Source organism: Ambystoma mexicanum, chromosome 6p, assembly GCF_040938575.1.
Source record: "Ambystoma mexicanum isolate Mex_15411 chromosome 6p, UKY_AmexF1_1, whole genome shotgun sequence".
In the NCBI taxonomy this organism is placed as follows: Eukaryota; Metazoa; Chordata; class Amphibia; order Caudata; family Ambystomatidae; genus Ambystoma; species Ambystoma mexicanum.
In genome coordinates, this window is record NC_090935.1 from 346,284,888 (window position 1) to 346,305,237 (window position 20,350).

Sequence of the window (20,350 nt, forward strand, 5' to 3'; positions counted from 1 at the left end):
ACAGGGTGTTGGTTAAAACCCACGTAAGCTCCAAGGGAGTAGATGTCTCAGAACCTATTCAAATCGGGGGGGTTAAAGGACCCTTAACCCAGAAGGAAAGAGATAGAAGACGGCAACTGCAATTATGTTTATATTGCGGAACTACTGGTCATTTTCTTCGGAACTGCCCTGTAAAACCACCCAAGAAAGTTATAGGAGCAGCAGACGAAAACCATGTGAAATCTGACTCGGGAAACGACCACGCCCGGCAAGCGTAGAGGTCCGCTTGCCGAGCTTAAAGAAGGACACTCTGACCTTGCTTTTCAACATACCCATGGTCCTTGTAGATCCAGAGCAGCCATCACGCATGCACGCGGTAAAGGCGTACGTAGACAGTGGAGCCATAGGAAATTACTTGGACTGGGAATTGGCTACCAGGATGACTCTATCTCTCCACCGCAAGACCACTGCCGATGTTGTCACCAGTGTAGATGGAACGGAAATTGCCTCTGGACCCGTAACTCATTCCACTGCAGAGATGACATTGCTGAGTCAAGATGGGCATCGGGAGGCTATGGTGTTTGACTTAATCAAGGCCCCACAGTTTCAACTGATACTGGGGATACCTTGGTTGGAAAAACATAATCCCTGTATTGATTGGCGAGAGAAGAGACTAACCTTCCCAGAATGTGCTCACACCTGCTACCCAAGGAAAACTCAAAACTCAGTCCTGGCCCCAGTAATTCCAGTAGCCATACAATTGCCTGTTGAATACCAAGACTTTCAGGATGTCTTCCAAAAGGAACAGGCAAACACCTTACCACCTCACAGATCGTATGATTGTCAAATAGATCTTGTACCTGGAGCACAACCACCTTGCAGCAGAATCTATGCCCTTACGGAACCCGAAAATCTCCATTTGCGCCAGTACCTAGACTAGTACCTTGCTAATGGCTTCATTCGCCCGTCCAAGTCCCCTGCATCTTCAGCTTTGTTCTTCGTACCGAAAAAGGAAGGCGACCTTAGAACATGTATAGACTACCGCGCACTGAATCAGATAACCATCAAGAATCGATACCCACTGCCTTTGATCCCAGAACTACTAGACCAGGTGAAGGACGCTTGTATATACACAAAACTAGACCTTTGTGGGGCATATCATCTGGTACGTGTCAAAGAGGGTGACGAATGGAAGACTGCTTTTCGCACCAAGTACGGACTATTTGAGTACCAGGTGATGCCCTTCGGACTATGCAATGCACCAGCAGCCTTCCAGTTCTTCATGAACGATGTCCTCCGAGAGCTTATCGACGTTTGTGTGGTCGTTTACATCGACGACATCTTAGTATACTCTTTATCAGAATCTGAGCATGTAAAACACGTCCGAGCAATCCTAGAGAAGTTACGCCAGCATAAATGATATGCTAAACTGGAAAAGTGCATCTTCCACACTACAGAAGTGGAATTCCTTGGATTTATTCTGACCCCGAGAGGAATCCGGATGGATACACGAAAAGTGGATGCCATTCTTAATTGGCCTTCGCCAAGTTCAATCAAAGGAGTTCAAAGCATGCTTGGCTTTGCCAATTTCTACCGCAGGTTTATCCCAGACTTCTCGCACATTGTACATCCCATTACGACGCTATTGCGAAAAAACAAACGCTTTGTGTGGACAGAGGAAGCCGAGAACGCCTTCCAAGAGTTAAAAGCTAAATTCACATCTGCTCCCATATTAAGACACCCGTGCCCCGAGCTTCCCTACATAGTGGAAACAGATGCATCCAGTTCAGCCATGGGAGCAGTCCTTTCCCAAAAGGATCCCGAAACTAACCAGCTTCACCCAGTGGCGTTTTGGTCAAGAACATTTTCAGCCCCCGAATTAAACTATGCCATAACCGACAAGGAGCTGCTGGCCATCAAGTCCGCCTTCAAGGCTTGGCGGCACTATCTACTGGGTGCCAGACATACCATCACGGTCATCACCGATTACCGCAACTTACAATACCTAAAGACAGCCAAAGCCCATTCTTCGCGCCAACTCCGTTGGGCATTGTTCTTCGCCGAGTTTGATTTTGTAATAACCTATCGACCAGGTTGTAAGAATGGTAAAGCAGACGCCTTGTCCCGGATTGGAATGAGAGAAGCAGAAATAACGTTAGAACCCGTACCCATAATTCCGGAACAGAGAATCCTTGGCCTGACATCCATACAGACACTGGAGGACATTCAAAACAAGATCCACCAACTCTTTGATTCCGTTGCCCTACAGGACTGGGCAAAGAAAGGTCCAGAGTACTCTGTCATCGATGATTTACCTTATTACCAAGGCCGGCTATTTTTACCGCAAAAAGAACTACAGGTACTTGTCATTTCCCATTACCATGACACCTTAATAGAAGGGCATCCCGGTATTGCAAAAACCGAAGCTAAAATTAGGAAGCAATTTTGGTGGCCCACCTGGCGAAAGGATGTCAAGTCATTTGTCATGTCTTGTGGAATTTGCGCAGAAAATAAAGGGCAAAAGAAAAAACCTGCTGGATTATTGCAACCATTAGACATACCACCTACCCCTTGGCATACCTTGTCATTAGACTTTATCACGGATTTACCCCCGTACCAAGGTTACAATACCATTCTAGTTATTGTAGATCTTTTTTCTAAAATGGCCCACTTCATTCCTTTAAAAGGGATACCTTCAGCTTCAAACCTGGCCAAGGAATTCCTTGAAAATGTTGTCCGCCTGCATGGCTTTCCTTCAGTGTTAATTTCAGATCGGGGCAGTCAATTCATTTCACATTTTTGGAGGAAATGCTGCCAACTGGCACAAATTGATGTTAGGCTTTCGACCAGTCATCACCCTCAGACCGACGGTCAAACGGAGAGGACCAACCAGACTCTTGAACAGTACCTCCGTTGTATGCTACATCAGTCTGAGGGGAATTGGAAAGACATTCTGTGAATCGCAGAGTATGCATACAATAATTCCGTACACTCAGGAACTTGACAAAGTCCTTTTTTTACCATTCATGGGCACCATCCTCGAACCTCGGATTTGGACTCACCCCAGCATTTAGAAATGCCCGCAGTGGACCATCTCCACGCTGTTATTACACAAGCCTTTAAAGAAGCAACCATCCATTTGCAAAAGGCTAAGGAAAAATACAAAAAGGATGCGGATCAGCACAGAAGTGAAGCTCCTCAATACCAAATAGGGGACCAAGTATGGTTAGCCACTAAGCACTTACCACTCAAGGGGACTCGGACCTTTAACCCCAGGTATTTGGGACCTTTTTCTGTCAAGGCAATTATTAACCCAGTGGCCGTCAAGTTGGACCTACCTGCTCATATGCGAATCCATCCCGTCTTCCACGTGTCTCTTTTGAAGCCAGTGCAACCAGGAACTAGGCTAACCACTCCACCTGAACCTATCCTCATAGACGGAGAGCCCGAGTTCGAAGTCATGAATATTTTGGACTCAAAAAGAGTGAGATCAAAACTCTTTTACCTAATTGACTGGAAAGGTTATGGTCCGCAGGAAAGGTCTTGGGAACCTAGTGACCACGTGCATGCACCTCGTTTAGTGAAGAGGTTCCATCGGGAATTTCAAGACAAACCACGGCCAAGGGGGAGAACGACTTTAGGAGGGGCCTTGAGGGGGAGTGCTGTCATGATGCCTGCCCCCGGAAGACCAGACCAGGCCCAGCAGCCCCGGAAGCAGGCATCATGCCACTTGGAGCATGCCCAAAAGCCCCAGATAGGGGCTGTTTGGGTGCAGTCCTGGCGCCTATGGTGCCAGGGTCATAAAGATAAAGTCAGTCCTGGCGCCATGGGCACCAGGCTCATTATTGATAACTTACCTGAAGCAGACCATGCTGCATACTCACCTGAGGCAGACCATGCTGCATGAAGACTCAAGCCAAATGAGGCTTAGGAGGGACTATTTTACTGAAGGGACTATTTTGTTACTTGGGTGGGGCTGTGGAAGAATACTTACCTGGATCTCCTTCCAAGGCTATTTAAACCACGCCCGGACAGCCACACGTGCTTCGCGTTATTCTGCTTGCTGCAGCGTAACGCTCACCGTGTTTTCAGCAGCTCCAGTCTTCAGCCACGCCCGCTTCAGTCCTGGGACTCCTAAAACAAGAAGAAAAGAAGGATAAAGGTTAGAACAGGAGTTTTAACTTTAATCCTTACCTGAATCCTGATCCATTTCGCCACGGAGCTGAAAGACAGAAGTCTTTGAAGCATCGCTTCGCAGTCCTACGGCGCCGCGCTGAACTCACCTGCTTGGCGGTACTTCAGCATTCCATCACGCTCTCTCCATCTCGCGGCCGCCCTCCGACACCTAAGGAGACAAAGACAGCAAGGTGAGCAAGGGGACTCTCTAAGGCTATACAAGCTACCCCCAAGGACTTACCTGATTTACCACGGGGGGTACTCACCTCATCTCGGGTCGGCGCAGTCAACTCTGCTTCATCGCCGTACCCTGGCCCCTAAGGGGAAAACCACAATAGACTTACCTGAATCTTACCAATTGCCATTTGGAAATCTTCGAGTGGATTAATCGGCAACCTGCAAGGAATCGGACAGAGTGAAGATCAGACATTTGAACTCTTATGAACAATTGGACTTTAGAGTCAATACTAGAACTCACCAATTCCTCTACGCCAGTGAAGTAACTGGTCATCAACGCGCCCCTGCGGTTGACGCAGGATGGAGAGCTCATCCTTCCAAACCATCAGGTGAGACTATGGAGGGGACATCAAGAGTGATCTGTGGGAAGACAACGGGAGTGGGGAAGGTGGGTTGACACTCAATGTCACGGGTGGTTAATTCCTCTTCTCCTTTGCAGAAGAATATTCCTGCGAGCCAGACAAACTAGGCTGAGCGGGCTAGTCCAGTCAGTCATCTCGGCGCTACACGTCACGCTGGTGGAAACAACAGCGGCCCAGTTCCGGTCAACGCCCCCGTGGGAACCAGGTGAGCGTAACACGTATACATAGACGATATCCTTGTGTACTCCTCCTCAGAATCAGACCATGTTAAGCACGTACGTGCAGTCCTTGAGAAACTACGCCAGTACAAGTTATATGCAAAATTGGAAAAATGTGTTTTTCATGTTACGGAACTTGAATTCCTTGGATTTATCTTGACTCCAAAAGGAGTCCGAATGGACTCACGAAAGGTGGACGCAATTCTCAAGTGGCCATCACCTAGTTCAGTAAAAGGGGTACAAAGCATGCTCGGATTTGCCAATTTATACCGCAGATTCATTCCGGACTTCTCACATGTTGTACATCCCATCACAGCACTTTTGCGAAAGAACAAACATTTCTTGTGGACCGAAGAGGCTGAAAAGGCCTTCCAAGAGCTGAAAGCGAAATTCACGTCTGTGCCTGTCTTAAAGCATCCACGCCCAGAGCTTCCATACATAGTGGAAACTGATGCATCCAGTTTAGCCATGGGAGTTGTCCTGTCCCAGAAGGATCCTGAAACTGGTCAACTTCACCCAGTGGCATTTTGGTCCAGAAAGTTCTCGGCACCTGAGTTAAACTATGCGGTTACCGATAAAGAGTTATTAGCCATCAAATCCGCCTTTAAGGCGTGGCGACACTATCTTCTCGGTGCCAGGCATACCATTACTGTAATCACCGATCACCGGAACTTACAGTATCTAAAAACAGCCAAAGCCCAGTCATCGCGCCAACTTCGATGGGCATTGTTCTTTGCCGAATTCGATTTTGTGATTACTTATCGACCAGGCTGTAAAAATGGCAAGGCAGATGCCTTATCCCGAATAGGAAGGGAAGAAGCATATGCGAACCCGGAGCCGGTGCCTATAATTTCTGAACAAAGAATTCTTGGCATAACTACTTTACAGACACTAGAAGAAATTCATTTAAAAATCCAACAACTCTTCGATCCAGCAGCCCTACAGGACTGGGTAAAGAAAGGCCCGGATTACTCAGTCATCAATGATCTACCCTACTATCAAGGATGACTATTTCTACCACACAAGGAATTACAGGACCTTGTCATCTCCAATTATCATGATACCCTGATGGAAGGTCACCCAGGTATCGCAAAAGCTGAAGCTAAAACTAAGACAATTCTGGTGGCCCACCTGGCGAAAAGATAAAAAGTCATTTGTGATGTCTTGCAGCATTTGCGCCCAAAACAAAAGTCAGAAAAAAAACCTGCTGGCCTTTTACAACCTTTGGATATTCCACCTACACCCTGGCACACCTTATCTTTAGACTTTATTACTGATCTACCTCCATGTAATGGATTTAACACTATTCTAGTTATCGTGGATCTTTTTTCCAAGATGGCCCACTTTATTCCTTTGAAGGGATCACCTTCTGCTTCAATTCCGGCCAAGGAGTTCCTCGAAAACATTGTTCGAATGCACGTGTTTCCGTCCGTATTGGTCTCTGACCGAGGTAGTCAATTCATTTCACATTTTTGGAAGAAATGTTGCCAATTGGCGCAAATCGACGTAAAGTTATCAACCAGTCACCATCACCAGACTGATGGTCAGACGGAAAGGACACACCAGACCCTTGAACAGTACCTACGTTGCATGCTTCACCAGACCGAAAGTAATTTATGTAAGTTATGGATTTCCGAATATGCATACAATAACTCATTCAGGAACCGGACAAAGCCCCTTTTACACCATATATGGACACCACCCTCGAACCTCAGAACTCGATTCGCCTCAGCACCTAGAAATGCCTGCAGTTAGTCATTTACATTCTACTATTACACAAACCTTCAAGAAAGCAACAGAACATTTAAAGCAAGCAAAAGAGAAATACAAGAAAAATGCTGATCTACATAGAAGTGAAACTCCACAGTACCAAATTGGAGAGCAGGTTTGGCTAGCTACAAAACACATACCCCTGAAAGGACTTTTAATCCTCGATATGTGGGACCTTACACCATTAAGGCCATTATCAACCCGGTGGCCGTCAAACTGGAATTACCCTCCAATATCCGAATACATCCTGTCTTTCATATTTCACTTTTAAAACCAGTTCAACCAGTAACAAGATTAACCAAACCACCAGATCCTATCTTGATAGATGGAGAACCTGAATTCGAGGTGAAAAACATCCTGGACTCCAAGGTGGTTAAATCAAAACTTTTTTACTTAACCGATTGGAAAGGTTACGGGCCACAGGAAAGGTCATTGGAGCCTAGTGACCATATTCATGCACCAAGATTAGTGAAGAGATTCCACCGGGACTTCCCAGACAAACCAGGACCAAGGGGAGGAGCGACTTTAGGAGGGGCCTTGAGGGGGAGTGCTGTCATGATGCATACCCCCGGGCATCCAGACCACATCCATCAGCCCCAGGAGCAGGCATCATGTTGCCTTGAGAAAACCCAGCAACCCCTGTTAGGGGCTGTCTGGGTTCAGTCCTGGCGCCTATGGCGCCAGGCTCATAGGTGCACACTTACCTGATGCAGACCATGCTGCAAGAAGATCCAAACCCATGTGAGGCCTGGAAGGGACTATTTTACCTTAGGGACTATTTTGTTACTCGGGTGTGGTCGGGGAGGAATACCTACCTGGAACTACTTTGGTGGCTATTTAAACCACGCCCGAAGAGCAGCACACGCTTCGCGTTATTCTGCATTCAGCAGCGTAACGTTCACCGTGCCAGCAGCAGCATCCAGCCTTCTGCCGCGCCCGCCTCGAAGCTGGAGCACCTAGAAAGAAGGAAAGAAGCAAAGGTTAGAACAAGAGTATTACCTGATTTCTTACCTGATTCTGGATTCATCACATCTTCAAACCAGAGGAAAGACTTTGGGCCTCATAACACGGAAGGCAGTAAGGTTTAACAATCACCGGTAATGGTACCGGTGACCGTTAACCCTTACCGTATTACTACGAGGTCGCTTTGCGGGTTGGTACTTTAACACCTGCTTTTTAGCAGGCGTTAAAAACCAACCCGCAAAGGGACCAGGTTGCTAATTACGGTACCGCAATTTGCGGTACCGTAATTAGCACCTTCCCCATTCCCATTATGCCCTATGGGGCAAAAATGGGAATGGGGAAGGGCAATGGGGGAAGGGGGAATTACTGCCCCGCCAACCTTGGAATAGGGTGGTAATTCCCCTTTCCTCCAAGGCGGTGCCGGTATTTTACCAGCATGGACCAAGGTGCTAATAGCACCTTGGTCCACCACCTACCGTGTAATGAGGCCCTTTGTTTTAAACGCGTCGCATCGCAGCTGCAGCGCCGCGCCATACTCACCATTTCACGCAGCATTCCTTCGATCCGGCGCTGTCTCCATCTTTACATCGCCGAATCCCGGAACCTAAGGGGGAGAAGAAACAACAAGGTGAGCAGAGAGAACAGACAGAGATAATGGCCCTCATTACGACCCTGGTGTTGGACCATGGTGCTAATAGCACCAGGGTCCATGCCAGTAACTTACCCACTCCGCCATGGCGGAATGGGGAATTACCTCCCCATTCCGAGGTTGGCGGGCGGTAATTCCCCATGCTGCCATGGCCCTTCCTAATTCCCATTTTTGCCCCATAGGGCACCGTACTTAGCACCAAGGTCCCTTTGCAGGCGTTAAAATCGCCAACCCGCAAAGGGACCTCGTAATCAGGCGTTATGGGGTTCACGGCGCTGCCACCTTTTACGGCGCCGTTAACCCCTTAACGCCAGGGTTGTAATGAGGGCCAATCTCTTTAGCCGCCATATGCTTACCTGATTTTACCGCCAGAGGTATTATTCATCAGCACGCCACATCTTCTTATGCCGCACCTGTAAGAAAAGGAGAAAGCAGCAAGTTTAACCCTTGGCATTATTTACCGGACAGCGTTGGGTATCACAGACTTTTACCGGAGCGCTTTCAGCAGTCAATCTTTTTATTGGGTCAAAGTTGCAAGATAAAAAGAGGAATTGGGCAGGAGTGAATTCCAGACATTTTGAACTCTTACAAACTATATACTTACGGCTCTTCGCCAGGACCTTTTGGAGTCAGGATTTGTCTACAACTCTTCCAATATCCTCAGGCCAGTGAAGTAACTGGTCATCAACGCGCCCCTGCGTGCTTCGCAGGATGGAGGGCTCATCCTTCAAGAATATAAGGTGAGATTGCTGAGAGGGCACAGAGGTGATTAGTGGGGAGGACAGTGGGGGTCCTATCACTTGAATCCACAAGTGGCTAAATCCATCCCTCCACTTGTAGCAGAATATTTCTACGGGTCAAGCAGACAAGATTGGGATGGCAGATCCAGTCAGTCATCGCTGCACTATGCATCACCTGGGTGGAGGCCACAGCAGTCAGGGTCCGACCGACGCCCCTGTGGGAGCCAGGTGAGCATAACAGAGAACCTCCAATATCTTGTGGAGGTGATGGGAAGATATGCGAGATTGTTTGGCATAGCGGTGAACCCCCAGAAGTCTAGTATGTTCCCGTTAGGTGGGTATAAAGGGATCCCCCTAGAAAAACTACCAGTGCTACAGGTACCGTGGGCTGCCAGCACATTTCGTTATCTAGGAATAGATATCTACCACGCAGTGGAGGAAGAACACAAGCGCAACACAGAAGTAGCTATCATGAAAATTGAAAACTGCATGCGGTTCTGGGTAAAACTGCCCCTGGCAATGATGGGACATAGCGCAATGTTGAAGATGGTGGTCCTACCTAGGCTACTGCACTACTTTGGGAATATCCTGTATTTGATACCAAAGAAGTTTTTTAGCAGATTGGCTAGTATGTGTCGGGACTTCCTGTGGCAAGGAACATGAAATTGAGTGGCCCTCTGGAAGCTACAGAATTCTTACGAGAACAGGGGTATAAAATTGCCTAATTATGAAGCCTATTATGTTGCAAGCCAGGTGCAATATGTGGCTAAATGGCTCTCGGAGAATGCGACCACCGAAACCAGGTTGTTCCAACGGGACTGTGCCCCATTTTACCTAAGAGAGATAATGTGGTTGACCCAGGCTGTAATGGATGGGCGCCCCAAGATGTTGGTGCTGGGTTAGAAGATGTGGCGTAGGGTGTGCCAACTGATGGGGAACCCATGCCCGTGCTCCCCTCAGGCACCGTTAGTTGCACTGGCAGGTGGGGATAAGCACCTAAGGATGACAATCAGAAATCACTGGGAGCCGGCTGGGATAGTGACATTGGGAGATATCTGGCAAGAAGGGGCCATAACAGACTTTGAGGTGTTGGGGGCAGAAACTGGGTTGCACACCGGTCAGTATATCACGTACCATAGACTGGTGCGGAAGCTTAAGAGAACGTGGTCTGAATTGGTGAGAAGAACCAGATGTTACTATGGATAAAATATATGATATAGCAGAAGAGGGACACAAAATATCTAGGATATATGAGATGATGATGTCCAGAGTGGGAAAGGAGCTGGTGCAATTGAGACTGAAATGGGAGGAGGAAGTGGGTACTCCGATGGAGGATGGGATGTGGGAACGAGTTCAGGGGTATCACAAGAAAGTGTCGAGAAACGCAAGACTCCAACAGATGCAATTGTATATTACGCATTGGGCGTACTTGACACCCCAAAAGATGGCCAAATTTAAGAATATGGGACGGCAGGCATACCCTAAGTGTAACGAAGAGAATGCGGGCATGGTACACATGTTCTGGTCATGCCCAGTTATTGAGTGCTTCTGGTGTGAGGTTGCACAAAAACTGGAAGCAAAGAGTATCAGGCTCATTGTGGACACGGTGGGGGCCTGCCTGTTAGGAGGGTTCGCTAGGCCACGAAAACTTAGGCATGTAGGCAAATTGAAAGATCTGACATATGCGCTTGCAAAGTTGAGAATCGCTATGGGGTGTAAGGCATGCCACAAACCACGATTGGAGTTGTGGTGGAAAGACGTGCAGAAATGGGAAGAGGCTGAAACCATGGTATGGCAGGAAGCCAGTAGCACTGGGGGGGAGGAGGAAACAGAGACTTTGATGGCCTGGAGACTGCTCATAGCGGAACTATTTGGGTCAATTCAAGACCCTTTGGATATAACGGAAGGGGAAACCTCACCACAAGATGCAGGAACTGAACATTCGCAGTTGTAGGCTCGGAACAGGGGGTGGGAAAAGGGAAGCAGTGAACACGGCTGAATAATGTATATGTGAAATGTTATTGTATCCACTGCAATTTTGGTTTGTAATGTTTGTTAAATGTTCAATAAAAAGTTTTAGTAAAAAAAGTACTGTATGCTGTCCCCATCATGTTAGTTACCTTGCTGTTTTTTCCTGGTGGTAAGGAGTCAAATCACCACTGGTATGGGGAGACTGCTGGCCATGGGGTTTGGAGTCACATTTCATGGTTAATAGTGATTATTTCATTGCACTTGTAATGTTATCCTCCTTGGAAGACATTTCCACCTCCTAGGATTCTTTCAGTCCTTGGGTCACGGCCATGTATATCTCCAAGTTTTGATGATGATGCTGCAAAGCACTCTGGCTCTGGGAATGGTCAAGATCACATCCCTATATGCCGTAGGCAGACTGACACAATTTGCACCAGCATGGAGGATTCACACAAGGCTAAAAGCCTTGGTCTTGGGCACCTCCTCCTGTTCTTGGCCTCTTTGGCTCGGTTTTCTCTCCTACACCAACATAACCTTATCAGCTTCCTCCTCCAATGCTACACAATATTGTAGCCCTCTCCTCCTCCCCTCTTACCCTCTAAGAGTTATACTACACCACCTTATCACACTCTCCTCATTGGTCTTTTTCTGTTCCCCCTCACATTACTTTTCTCCTGGTTTCCTTCTCCTTCTCGACAGATTCTTTCCACTCTTGGTGACACCTCCTTCCTCTCTTCAGATCCACACCTCTCTCCAACTCCCTTGCTGTGACTTCCTCCTCTTGTCCTAATTAACCTCCTCCCTCCTCTTCTATTCTCTGCCACTCCTCGTGCTCCCCCCCGTTCTCTTGATCTGCCCTCTGGTGTTTTCCATCCTTCTCCAGTCTCCTCCTCTGGTCCTGCTCCAACCTCACCCCAACCCTGATCTGCTACGTCCAGATGTTTCCAACCTGTTCCACTCTCTGTCACTGACCCGTTTTGCTACCATATCTCCTGCACGTTCTTACATATCCTCCTTAATGCACTAATTCACCACCTCTTTTGCACTGAACCTCTTACTCCCATATTACCTACTGAACAGGGTGAACTATTATAATTGCCCTGGACCACCCATAGTGCCCTTAATAGAAGTATTATGCACCCTGTGTCTGTGTACAAGCTGAGCCCCGGGGATTGGTTCTTTGGGCTGGAAGTTTGAATAACAGCTGATTTTGCTTTGGCTCGTTAGGGTTGTTTGCCAATATGTAAGTCTCTTCTTAGTTTCTGTTGCTACTGTTTGGTCCTACCCGTCTCAGCGCGTCTACAGTGAGAGTGCGCCATTGCAGATCCATGCTGGCGTCCACTAGTTTTGAGGCTTCTTTTTCACAGTGCGGGTGTGCACAATGCTGGATGCTTGACACCTTTATATAGCAAACCAAAGTAGGATGTTGTTTGAGTATCCAAGGGTATCACTATTTTGACTTCAATGAGCATTTCAAGCAAAAGGAATTTTTCTAAAACAATGCCTCTTGTATAGTCGTGTTTATTTATTTATTTTTTCATTTGTTAAGCGCAGTAAACCGGATACATTAAGGCGCTGGTTATACTGCGTTGACAGGAAGCTAGGTACATGTTGAGAGGTTCTTAGGGGAAACAAAGCCTCATAGTAAAGGCATTTGGACATTTTAAGGGAGCTTAGGTATTCAAAAAGGTCACACGTGCAGCAAGTTCAAAGCAAACAGTAGTCTTAAGCTGTTTCCTTAAGGTCCAATATGATTGTTCAGTACTCAGTTGCAAGGGTAAATTGTTCAAGTTCTTATAAGCAATTATCGGGAAGCTGGGCCTTCCGAAGATCTTTTACTCCTGAATCTAGGGCTGGACAATTGGTGAAAGTGCGCAGAGCGGATAGGCCGGGTAGATTGAGTTTTGGAGAATTTGTGTGAGAAATACTTCAGCTTTATGTTCGAAAGACATTTGTGCATCAACGCAAAGGATTTTCGGAAGATGCGCTCCCTGATAGGTAGCCAGTGTGTGCTTCTTCTTGCTGCTGAAATTTACTTGTGCTAAGGGATGTTGAGTGTTGCTGTGAGGGCATTATTATGAATGGTTTTCAGTTGGTTGATGTTGCGAGTCGAGCTGTCTGCGATTAATGCATTTCAGTAATCCAGCTTCAAGCCTATGAGAGCTCTAGTAATGGTGACGCAGCTTTCTGAGGTCAAGAATGGTCTGCACGCATTGATTATTTTTGAGCATCCAGGTAGATTCCCAGGGTTTTGACTATGTTGACTATGTTGGCAAACGGTATGTTGATTCCCTCAATGATGAAAGATTTGTATGAATGGCTATGTTTTTTTAGTGAGGGTTGCGAGCCAACCACTAGAATTTCCGTCGTATCAGAGATGGTGGGAGGCCATCTAGGCCTGGATGGTGTGATAGACTGAATGAAGATTGAGAGAGTCAGTATCGTAGTTTCCCGTGAGTGGGAACAGGATTTGCGTGTCATCCGCATAGTTCCTGCAGGAAATTCCTTTATCATCTAACAAGTCAAAAAGAGGGTTTGTGAATAAGTTGTATAGTGTCATTGAGACACACACGGGGTATAGTGATGGCAAAGTGGCAACAGACTCAGGGCTGAAACTAACTTTATCAGGCAGTTTATGGACATTACTTGTAGCCAAGTTCTGGGGAGGGTGAATGTGTCCCTCAAATGTAGGTGATAGTTTGGTTATCTGAGGGCTTATACACAGTGGTATGTTCAGTGGACTTACTGGGTTGATTATGAGTTGAGGAACTTTCCTTTAGTTCTCCGCTAAGGCTATGCACATGGACATAAGGGGAATTCTTCTACCGAAGGGCTTGTTTCTTTAATGGTGCTAGCTCCCCTTTCACAGCTTTGGGTCGCCATACTCCCACAGAGAGTTTTGGCATGTTCTCGTCCATCTGGATATTTTGCGCAACATATGGCAGGTGGCACTATTAGGAATTGGGATGGATGAGAGAACCTGAGGGATCCTCAATTTCTTTCCTCTGGGGCCTCCATCATGAAGTGACTGGTGACAGCCGGTCCCCATGTTCTCCTGAGTGCCATCACCCAGCCTACAACATGGCCCTTTTTTTGCCTTTCATTCACTTTCCCCTTTTAGACAGTGGGAGAAGGTGATCAAAGAAGGACAAAAGCACTATTACAATTATGTGGAGGGCTTCTAAATCCTGATATGTCTATGGTCAAGGTATGGAATTCTTCAGTTTTGCCAATATCGCCAGTTGCACAGCATGACCATCTTCAACTATTATCTGTTCATCTGATTCCAAATTTTCCTTGGGGTCTTAAAGCCTTTACAATATCCTAAAGGCAAGAGCATGGCCTTTATTATAGGAGAGAGCCTCTATTCTATGAACGCATATCACTATTTTATTCACATTAATTTTTCTATCAGATTTTTCTGTTGGATAAATATGTTCACTTTTTAGCTGAATAAATTATATATTCAGTTAGGTTTAGGGATATAATGCTGAGTGAATTGTCCCAGAAATCTCTATCTTGTCTTGTCAAAATAAACTATTTCTGTGAGCCCTCGATCCTTAGTTTTTCCAATGGAAAACATTGGAATGAGTGCATTCTTGACCTTCCTGCACTGACTCATGGCACCGAACAGCCCATCTTCAATGGTCTGGGCCTGATTCTTTTGCTTTCCAGGCACTCAAGCCAAAGAATTTTAAGGCCAAAATCCTTGTCTATCTGTAATCTTTTTTGCCGATTGTAAGGTCTCATGATAACTTATCACTTTCAGGGGCAAGTAAGGTAGTCTTAATTCCATGTCTACTGTCCTTCCTCGCAAATTCTGTAGCCCGTGCCCTCCCTTTTTTAATGCTATTGAAAGAGTCTGTTTGAATATCGATTTGAATGGAAGGTTAGTTAGCAAGGCACCTAGAGTTGGTTAGGTCTAATTGATTAATTCTCTTATTCAGCATTTGAGTCACCAAAACTAATTGAGTCGAGTAATTTCCGTTCTTGACAATTTGATGCATTTGTTACATAAAACCCAGATTTCAAAACACTGAAAAACATCTATGCCCTCATTACGAGTTTGTCCGTATCCCGCTGGTAATTCCAGAGGATACTGGCAAAATGCTCCTACCATTACCGATAGCTGACATCATGGTATTACTGGGATATTCCAGGTGCCGGCAATGGCGGGAAATCCACATTCTATGGAGTCCCATAGGACCTCATGTAGGGAATTGCCACAATTACTGGTGCCGGTAATTGCAGCATTAGCCGGTGGGGGCATGATTTACCGGCAGGTCAGGCCTGGATGTAGATCTGTGGCCCCCACCGGCAAACTTGTGTTTCCCCGGTATGGTAGAAATGCTGGGGCTGGAATTACTGGCAGTTTTACCGGCAATTTGACTGTTATGGGGAAACTGTAATGAATCCCTTAGTCACAGTTGTAGGCCTGAAACTACTGATTCTCTCTTAGATGCTAAGATAAGTAATTGTTATTGGTTTTGACCAATGAGTGTTTTGCTACTGTGATTGTTCCTTTGAATATACATCATATCATTAAACATCCTAATCAGCATTAAGCTATAAAATAGTGTGCAGTGTTGGTACGTTGGCTTTATGGTGGGATTGAAGAACGGAAGAAAAGACATGTTTTGACAACATACTAGAGCCCACCCATTGTCATGATGAGCCAGGCTCACCTAACGTTGCACATTTCCTGTTAATGCATTGACATTCTATGAAAGCCTTACCTGGTGTTGTTACAACAGCTCCCAGAGGAAATCCATTGCCGATCCCCTTTGCCATGGTGACAATATCAGGGACCACATCATGGCCTTGAAAACCCCAAAAATGACTGCCTGTCCGACCAAATCCTGTTTGTACCTTCAAAAGAAAGCCAAAATCATTAGATTAATTCAAGTTAAACGTCATAGAACAATATAAGCTTAAAACTGGATAGTGCATAATATTCCCTCCAAAATATTAGAGTGTTGTCACAGAGTCGGAGTAAAAGAGCACTGGATCCGTGTTTCTTTGGTGTAAATGGCTTTATTCTCAAATAAAATAAGCTAAGGGATTGGGATAAATGGATGTGTTACAACCCAAATGGCCTACTTGGTGGTACAAAGAAAATCATGATTCTAAGGAAGATAACCGAAATAACAAAGACAACCTATCTCTTGCTTGTTTTCTATCTCGAGGGCAGGACCAACTTTCTCTGTTAGCGTTCCTAAACTCTACCCCTTGAGTAAGCTTTGCCATAGGGATAAAGGACCAGGGTTAGGGTAAGAGAAACACTAAAGGGGCCTAGCTAAATTGTAAGAAGGGAAACCCATATTTAACAGTGTCGTGAAGGCAGAATAACTAAACCTAATGCAAGGCTCTATTCTAAGAGGAGAAGTCGTCCTAGTCCAATGTCCAGTTCCCTACTCTAAACAACAAGATCTTAGGGTTGTCAGACCCTGGAAATGTCATTCAGTACATTCAGTCCCCCAACATGATACTCTCTTGGACTTGACAGCTGTTACAAAAGAGGACGTCACCCTTTTGTGGTCACTATCCATAGAAACGCAAACGCTTACTAGGGAAGACCTTGTGTTTCCCCCTGCCTTTAGAGCCACCTTCAATAGCTACCATCAGTGACCCAATCCCAGTGCCAGGGCACTTTTTAGAAAGGAGACCGGTGCCGTTAAACCCTTAACGCCCAATTCCGAGGTCCCTTAGCTGGAGCCGCAAAGAACGTGTGGTCAGACCACACGTCCTTTACGGGTCCGTTATTAGCGGCCTTCCCCATTCCCATTGAGCCCTATAGGGGCTCAAATGGGAATGGGGAATGGTTGGTTGAATGGGGACTTACCGGCTCCTCCAGGGTCGGAATGACACGGTAAGTCCCCATTCAACCAGACCGGACCCGGACCCGGTTTGGGAGGCAGCCATGGTGCTAACAGCACCATGGCTACCGCCCGACTCGGAATGAGGCTCTATGTCATTATTAACCTTCAGCCAATGGCTCCCTTCCTAGGCATACGCCCACTACAGGATCTGGTTGCTCCTTTGCAGGTGTGACTCAAAGTAGACTTAGGGTTCCTATTCTCAATTCTTGGGTTCTCCTCCCATTTGCCTTGTTATGTAGCAGCAGGTTGAACAAAACTTCTCTTTTCAGGTGCTTTTTGAATCTCACCAAGGTCTTGCCTGTAGACACAAGCAGGCTCTGTAAACCGTGCCTCCCTTGCAGGGTCCTAAACTGCACCAATCAACACACTCCTCACTCATCCACCTCTCTCTCATTGTTCTAACTCCTTCTCCTCTGCAGTAAACACACCAATTGTCTGGATGCCAATTTTCACTCCCTTCTGATATCTATTATATTGTTTAAACCAACTCAAATATCCTAATAATGTGTATGACTGACTGTATGTAACATTCCTCCTTTTCTTTGGATTCCAGGTTGGGCAGCACCATTTAGTTCCACATCTTTTTCAGTTGGTTCATCTACTCTGCTTATAATGTTCATGTGTTTTGCATCTCTTTCCTTATGTTGCTAATCTAATAGGATGAATGAGGTGAGCTCTTGGCACTGGGGGCTTAAGAGGGCTGGCCACGAAATTAGGATCAAGCAGAAGCAATCTGGCATCCACACAGAGGAGTGGATCAAGTCCATGCCCTGCTGCTGTGCACTTTCTCTTGAGTGATATTTGTGCATGGCATGGCTTGTTCACACCCCATTACTTGTGAGCCACTACTCTGCTCTGCTTTCCTGTTCGTGATCACGCCTCAGTATGAAAGACACCCAGTAAAGGAATCCTTTCACTCTGAGAGCAGGCTTGTGGACTGGATCTCCCCTAACGATGTACATGTTATCTCCACATTGTGTTTTTCTAGAATTATCTTCCTACTGTGGTCTGAAATTATCTGATCCCTGGAATCCATGTAGTTAATCTCCAGGTGCTCTGTTTTTCCTTTCCCAGGTGTTTCCCTTCTGTAGTGTTTTGGGGAGTTGGGTGGAATGTGGGGGGTCTCCCATAAACCACATTCAAGGGTCATATCACCAAGCAGGTTGCTTCTCAGTGCCCTCATGGTGGTCCTGGCCTCTCACATAGTACCCAAGACGGGACTCTCTCACAGTGTTCAGAAACCTTCTAAAGCTTTCAAAACAAATAATAATACCCACCAGCCCCATAGACCATTAAGCTATCATGCCAATTGTAGTCCCATTTAGATATGGTGCAGATATAAAAAGCAGATTACTCTTCAGAAAATGCAAATTTCATGAGCACAGACTATCAAATTTCTTCACCGATTTTAGATATGTTTGGACAGTTTCAGCAAAGATCCCAACTATAACTACAGAATATTTGAATTGAAATAAAACATTTCTGCAGATCGTCACAGTTTTTTGTAAATTTGGAATGCCTGTACTTAACTTTGGATAAAACTCATCTTAGGTATGTAAAACATGCAGCAGGCCATACCTTTTCAGATAAATGGCACATTCGGGCTCATTACGAGTTTGGCGGTCAGTGGTAAAATTGGCGGTAACTGAGTTACAGGCAATTTCGCCACTAAGCCAAATTATGAGTTTTGGTTTTGAGTGGAGGATTTACTTCCAGCAAAATCCTGGAGGTAAATCTTCCCACTCAACACTCAAAAATCGGCAGAATCAGCAGTAATTCCGCAAAGCAACGCCCCATTGGGTCCAATGGACCCAAAATAAATGGGGAATTAGACCGCCACCACCACTTGTAATAAGGTGGAAATTCAGCCTGACCAAGTGGAGGTAACAGTAATTCCTCAGGGCTATTTTTTGGCGCATTTACCTCAGAATTTCCGCCTAACTCATAATGAGACCCAATGTGTTGTGACTTCCTCTCTAATTCACCAAGTCACTTGATTTACATGCTGACCCTTTTTTCTAGACTAGTGTAGAAACAGTGTTCTGTCCCCTACCTTCTCCCCATAATTGCAGTCACTGGCAGTATGTTTCTTTCCTAAGCATCCTTGGCCACTGCTGGAAACACTGAGGCAATTTCACAAAACGAAATGTGCACTAAAGAGATGACAAATATGAGAAATGTACAGTTGCAGGGACTCTCTAAGTGATTAGCTTTTGTGAAATGTTAAGTGCATTTGTGTAAGCTAAACATGGGCCATTCCCATGTTCTAGATATACGTTGTTAATGAAAAGTCATGAATTGGAAGTGTGGCAACTGCATTTTTGAGTAACTATATGATGCAGAGACATATGCACCCAGTCACTGGCTTTGCCCCCGGCTGTTCTAACCAGGTACTAGTCACTAGATTAGATTGGAGACTAGACACACGGGGTGGCAGACTGGGTCATTTCTGACTTGTGATGTGCAGTGCCCTTCAAGAGAAACAACCATGAGCAGAATGAGGCCACAGAGTCCAATACATAGCTTGCCTTGGGCCTCTGTCCACCGGGCTACAGGCCTTGCGTACATGGATCTGGCTACGCACTATGGGTGTGACATCCTGCTGACATGGGGAGGGTGGGAATAAGAAGGTCCCACACTTTTCCTATCCCTCCTAGACTCCATTAACAGGCTGCTAAGGAGAGGGATCAAGCGCCACTTTTACTGAAAACAAATAGGGTTCTCAACAGAGTCCTCTTTACATTCAATTTGGCACTGCCCCTGCAATTCCCTGAACAGGGATAACAAGGGCAGTACCGGGGGTATCAAGGGGATGCCAAGGTGTAGCAGCTAACCCCTGGTGGCTCAGATATAAGGCTACATCAGGGCCTACCAGGTTATCAAGGGGCATGCAGTGCATTTCTGGTCCATGTGGGGCTGCAATTATAGAGAGTACCTTAGGCAAAAAATTCATGTATTTTTAGAGAACATCACGCTGATTATTCGGATAAAATCATTATTTGTACAAAAGGTATTTGTAGATAAACGAGTGTATTTTCAGAAAATAGCAAGCTGAAGTTTGAGGACAAAAACAAAAAACGTTCCTTACTAGTGATAGGAATGAGACTAAGACACAAGGGATTCATGGTTTTGGTCAAATACTTTTATTAAAAGAAAATGGGGGTTGGGAAATGTCTCTCTGTCCCTGGTTTAAGAGGTGTTTCCCTACCTAAAACCAAAACTAAGGGTCTGTCAGCGTCAGAATGTCCAAAGGAAAACCGTCCTGTGTGCAAACTACTAAGCTGGCCCTCACATTCTAAAAAATCAACTCTAAGGCGAAAAGGGAAAATGTCTTTGGCCTTTAGTAGTGTACAATGTTCAAAAAGGAAATGTGTAACTCTAACACAAAAAGTCCTTTGGGGTGAAC

The 20,350-nt window shown here is 45.9% G+C and overlaps 1 protein-coding gene across 1 annotated transcript in view; it reads right to left on the bottom strand.

The window, feature by feature from the left end:
* Positions 1-20,350, bottom strand: part of AGXT2 (alanine--glyoxylate aminotransferase 2) — a 988,366-nt gene that overhangs the window by 175,265 nt on the left and 792,751 nt on the right. The window contains exon 10 of the mRNA XM_069627115.1: positions 15,802-15,934. Within this exon, the coding sequence (XP_069483216.1) occupies positions 15,802-15,934 (133 nt within the window). The remainder of the gene's footprint in view (positions 1-15,801; positions 15,935-20,350) is intronic.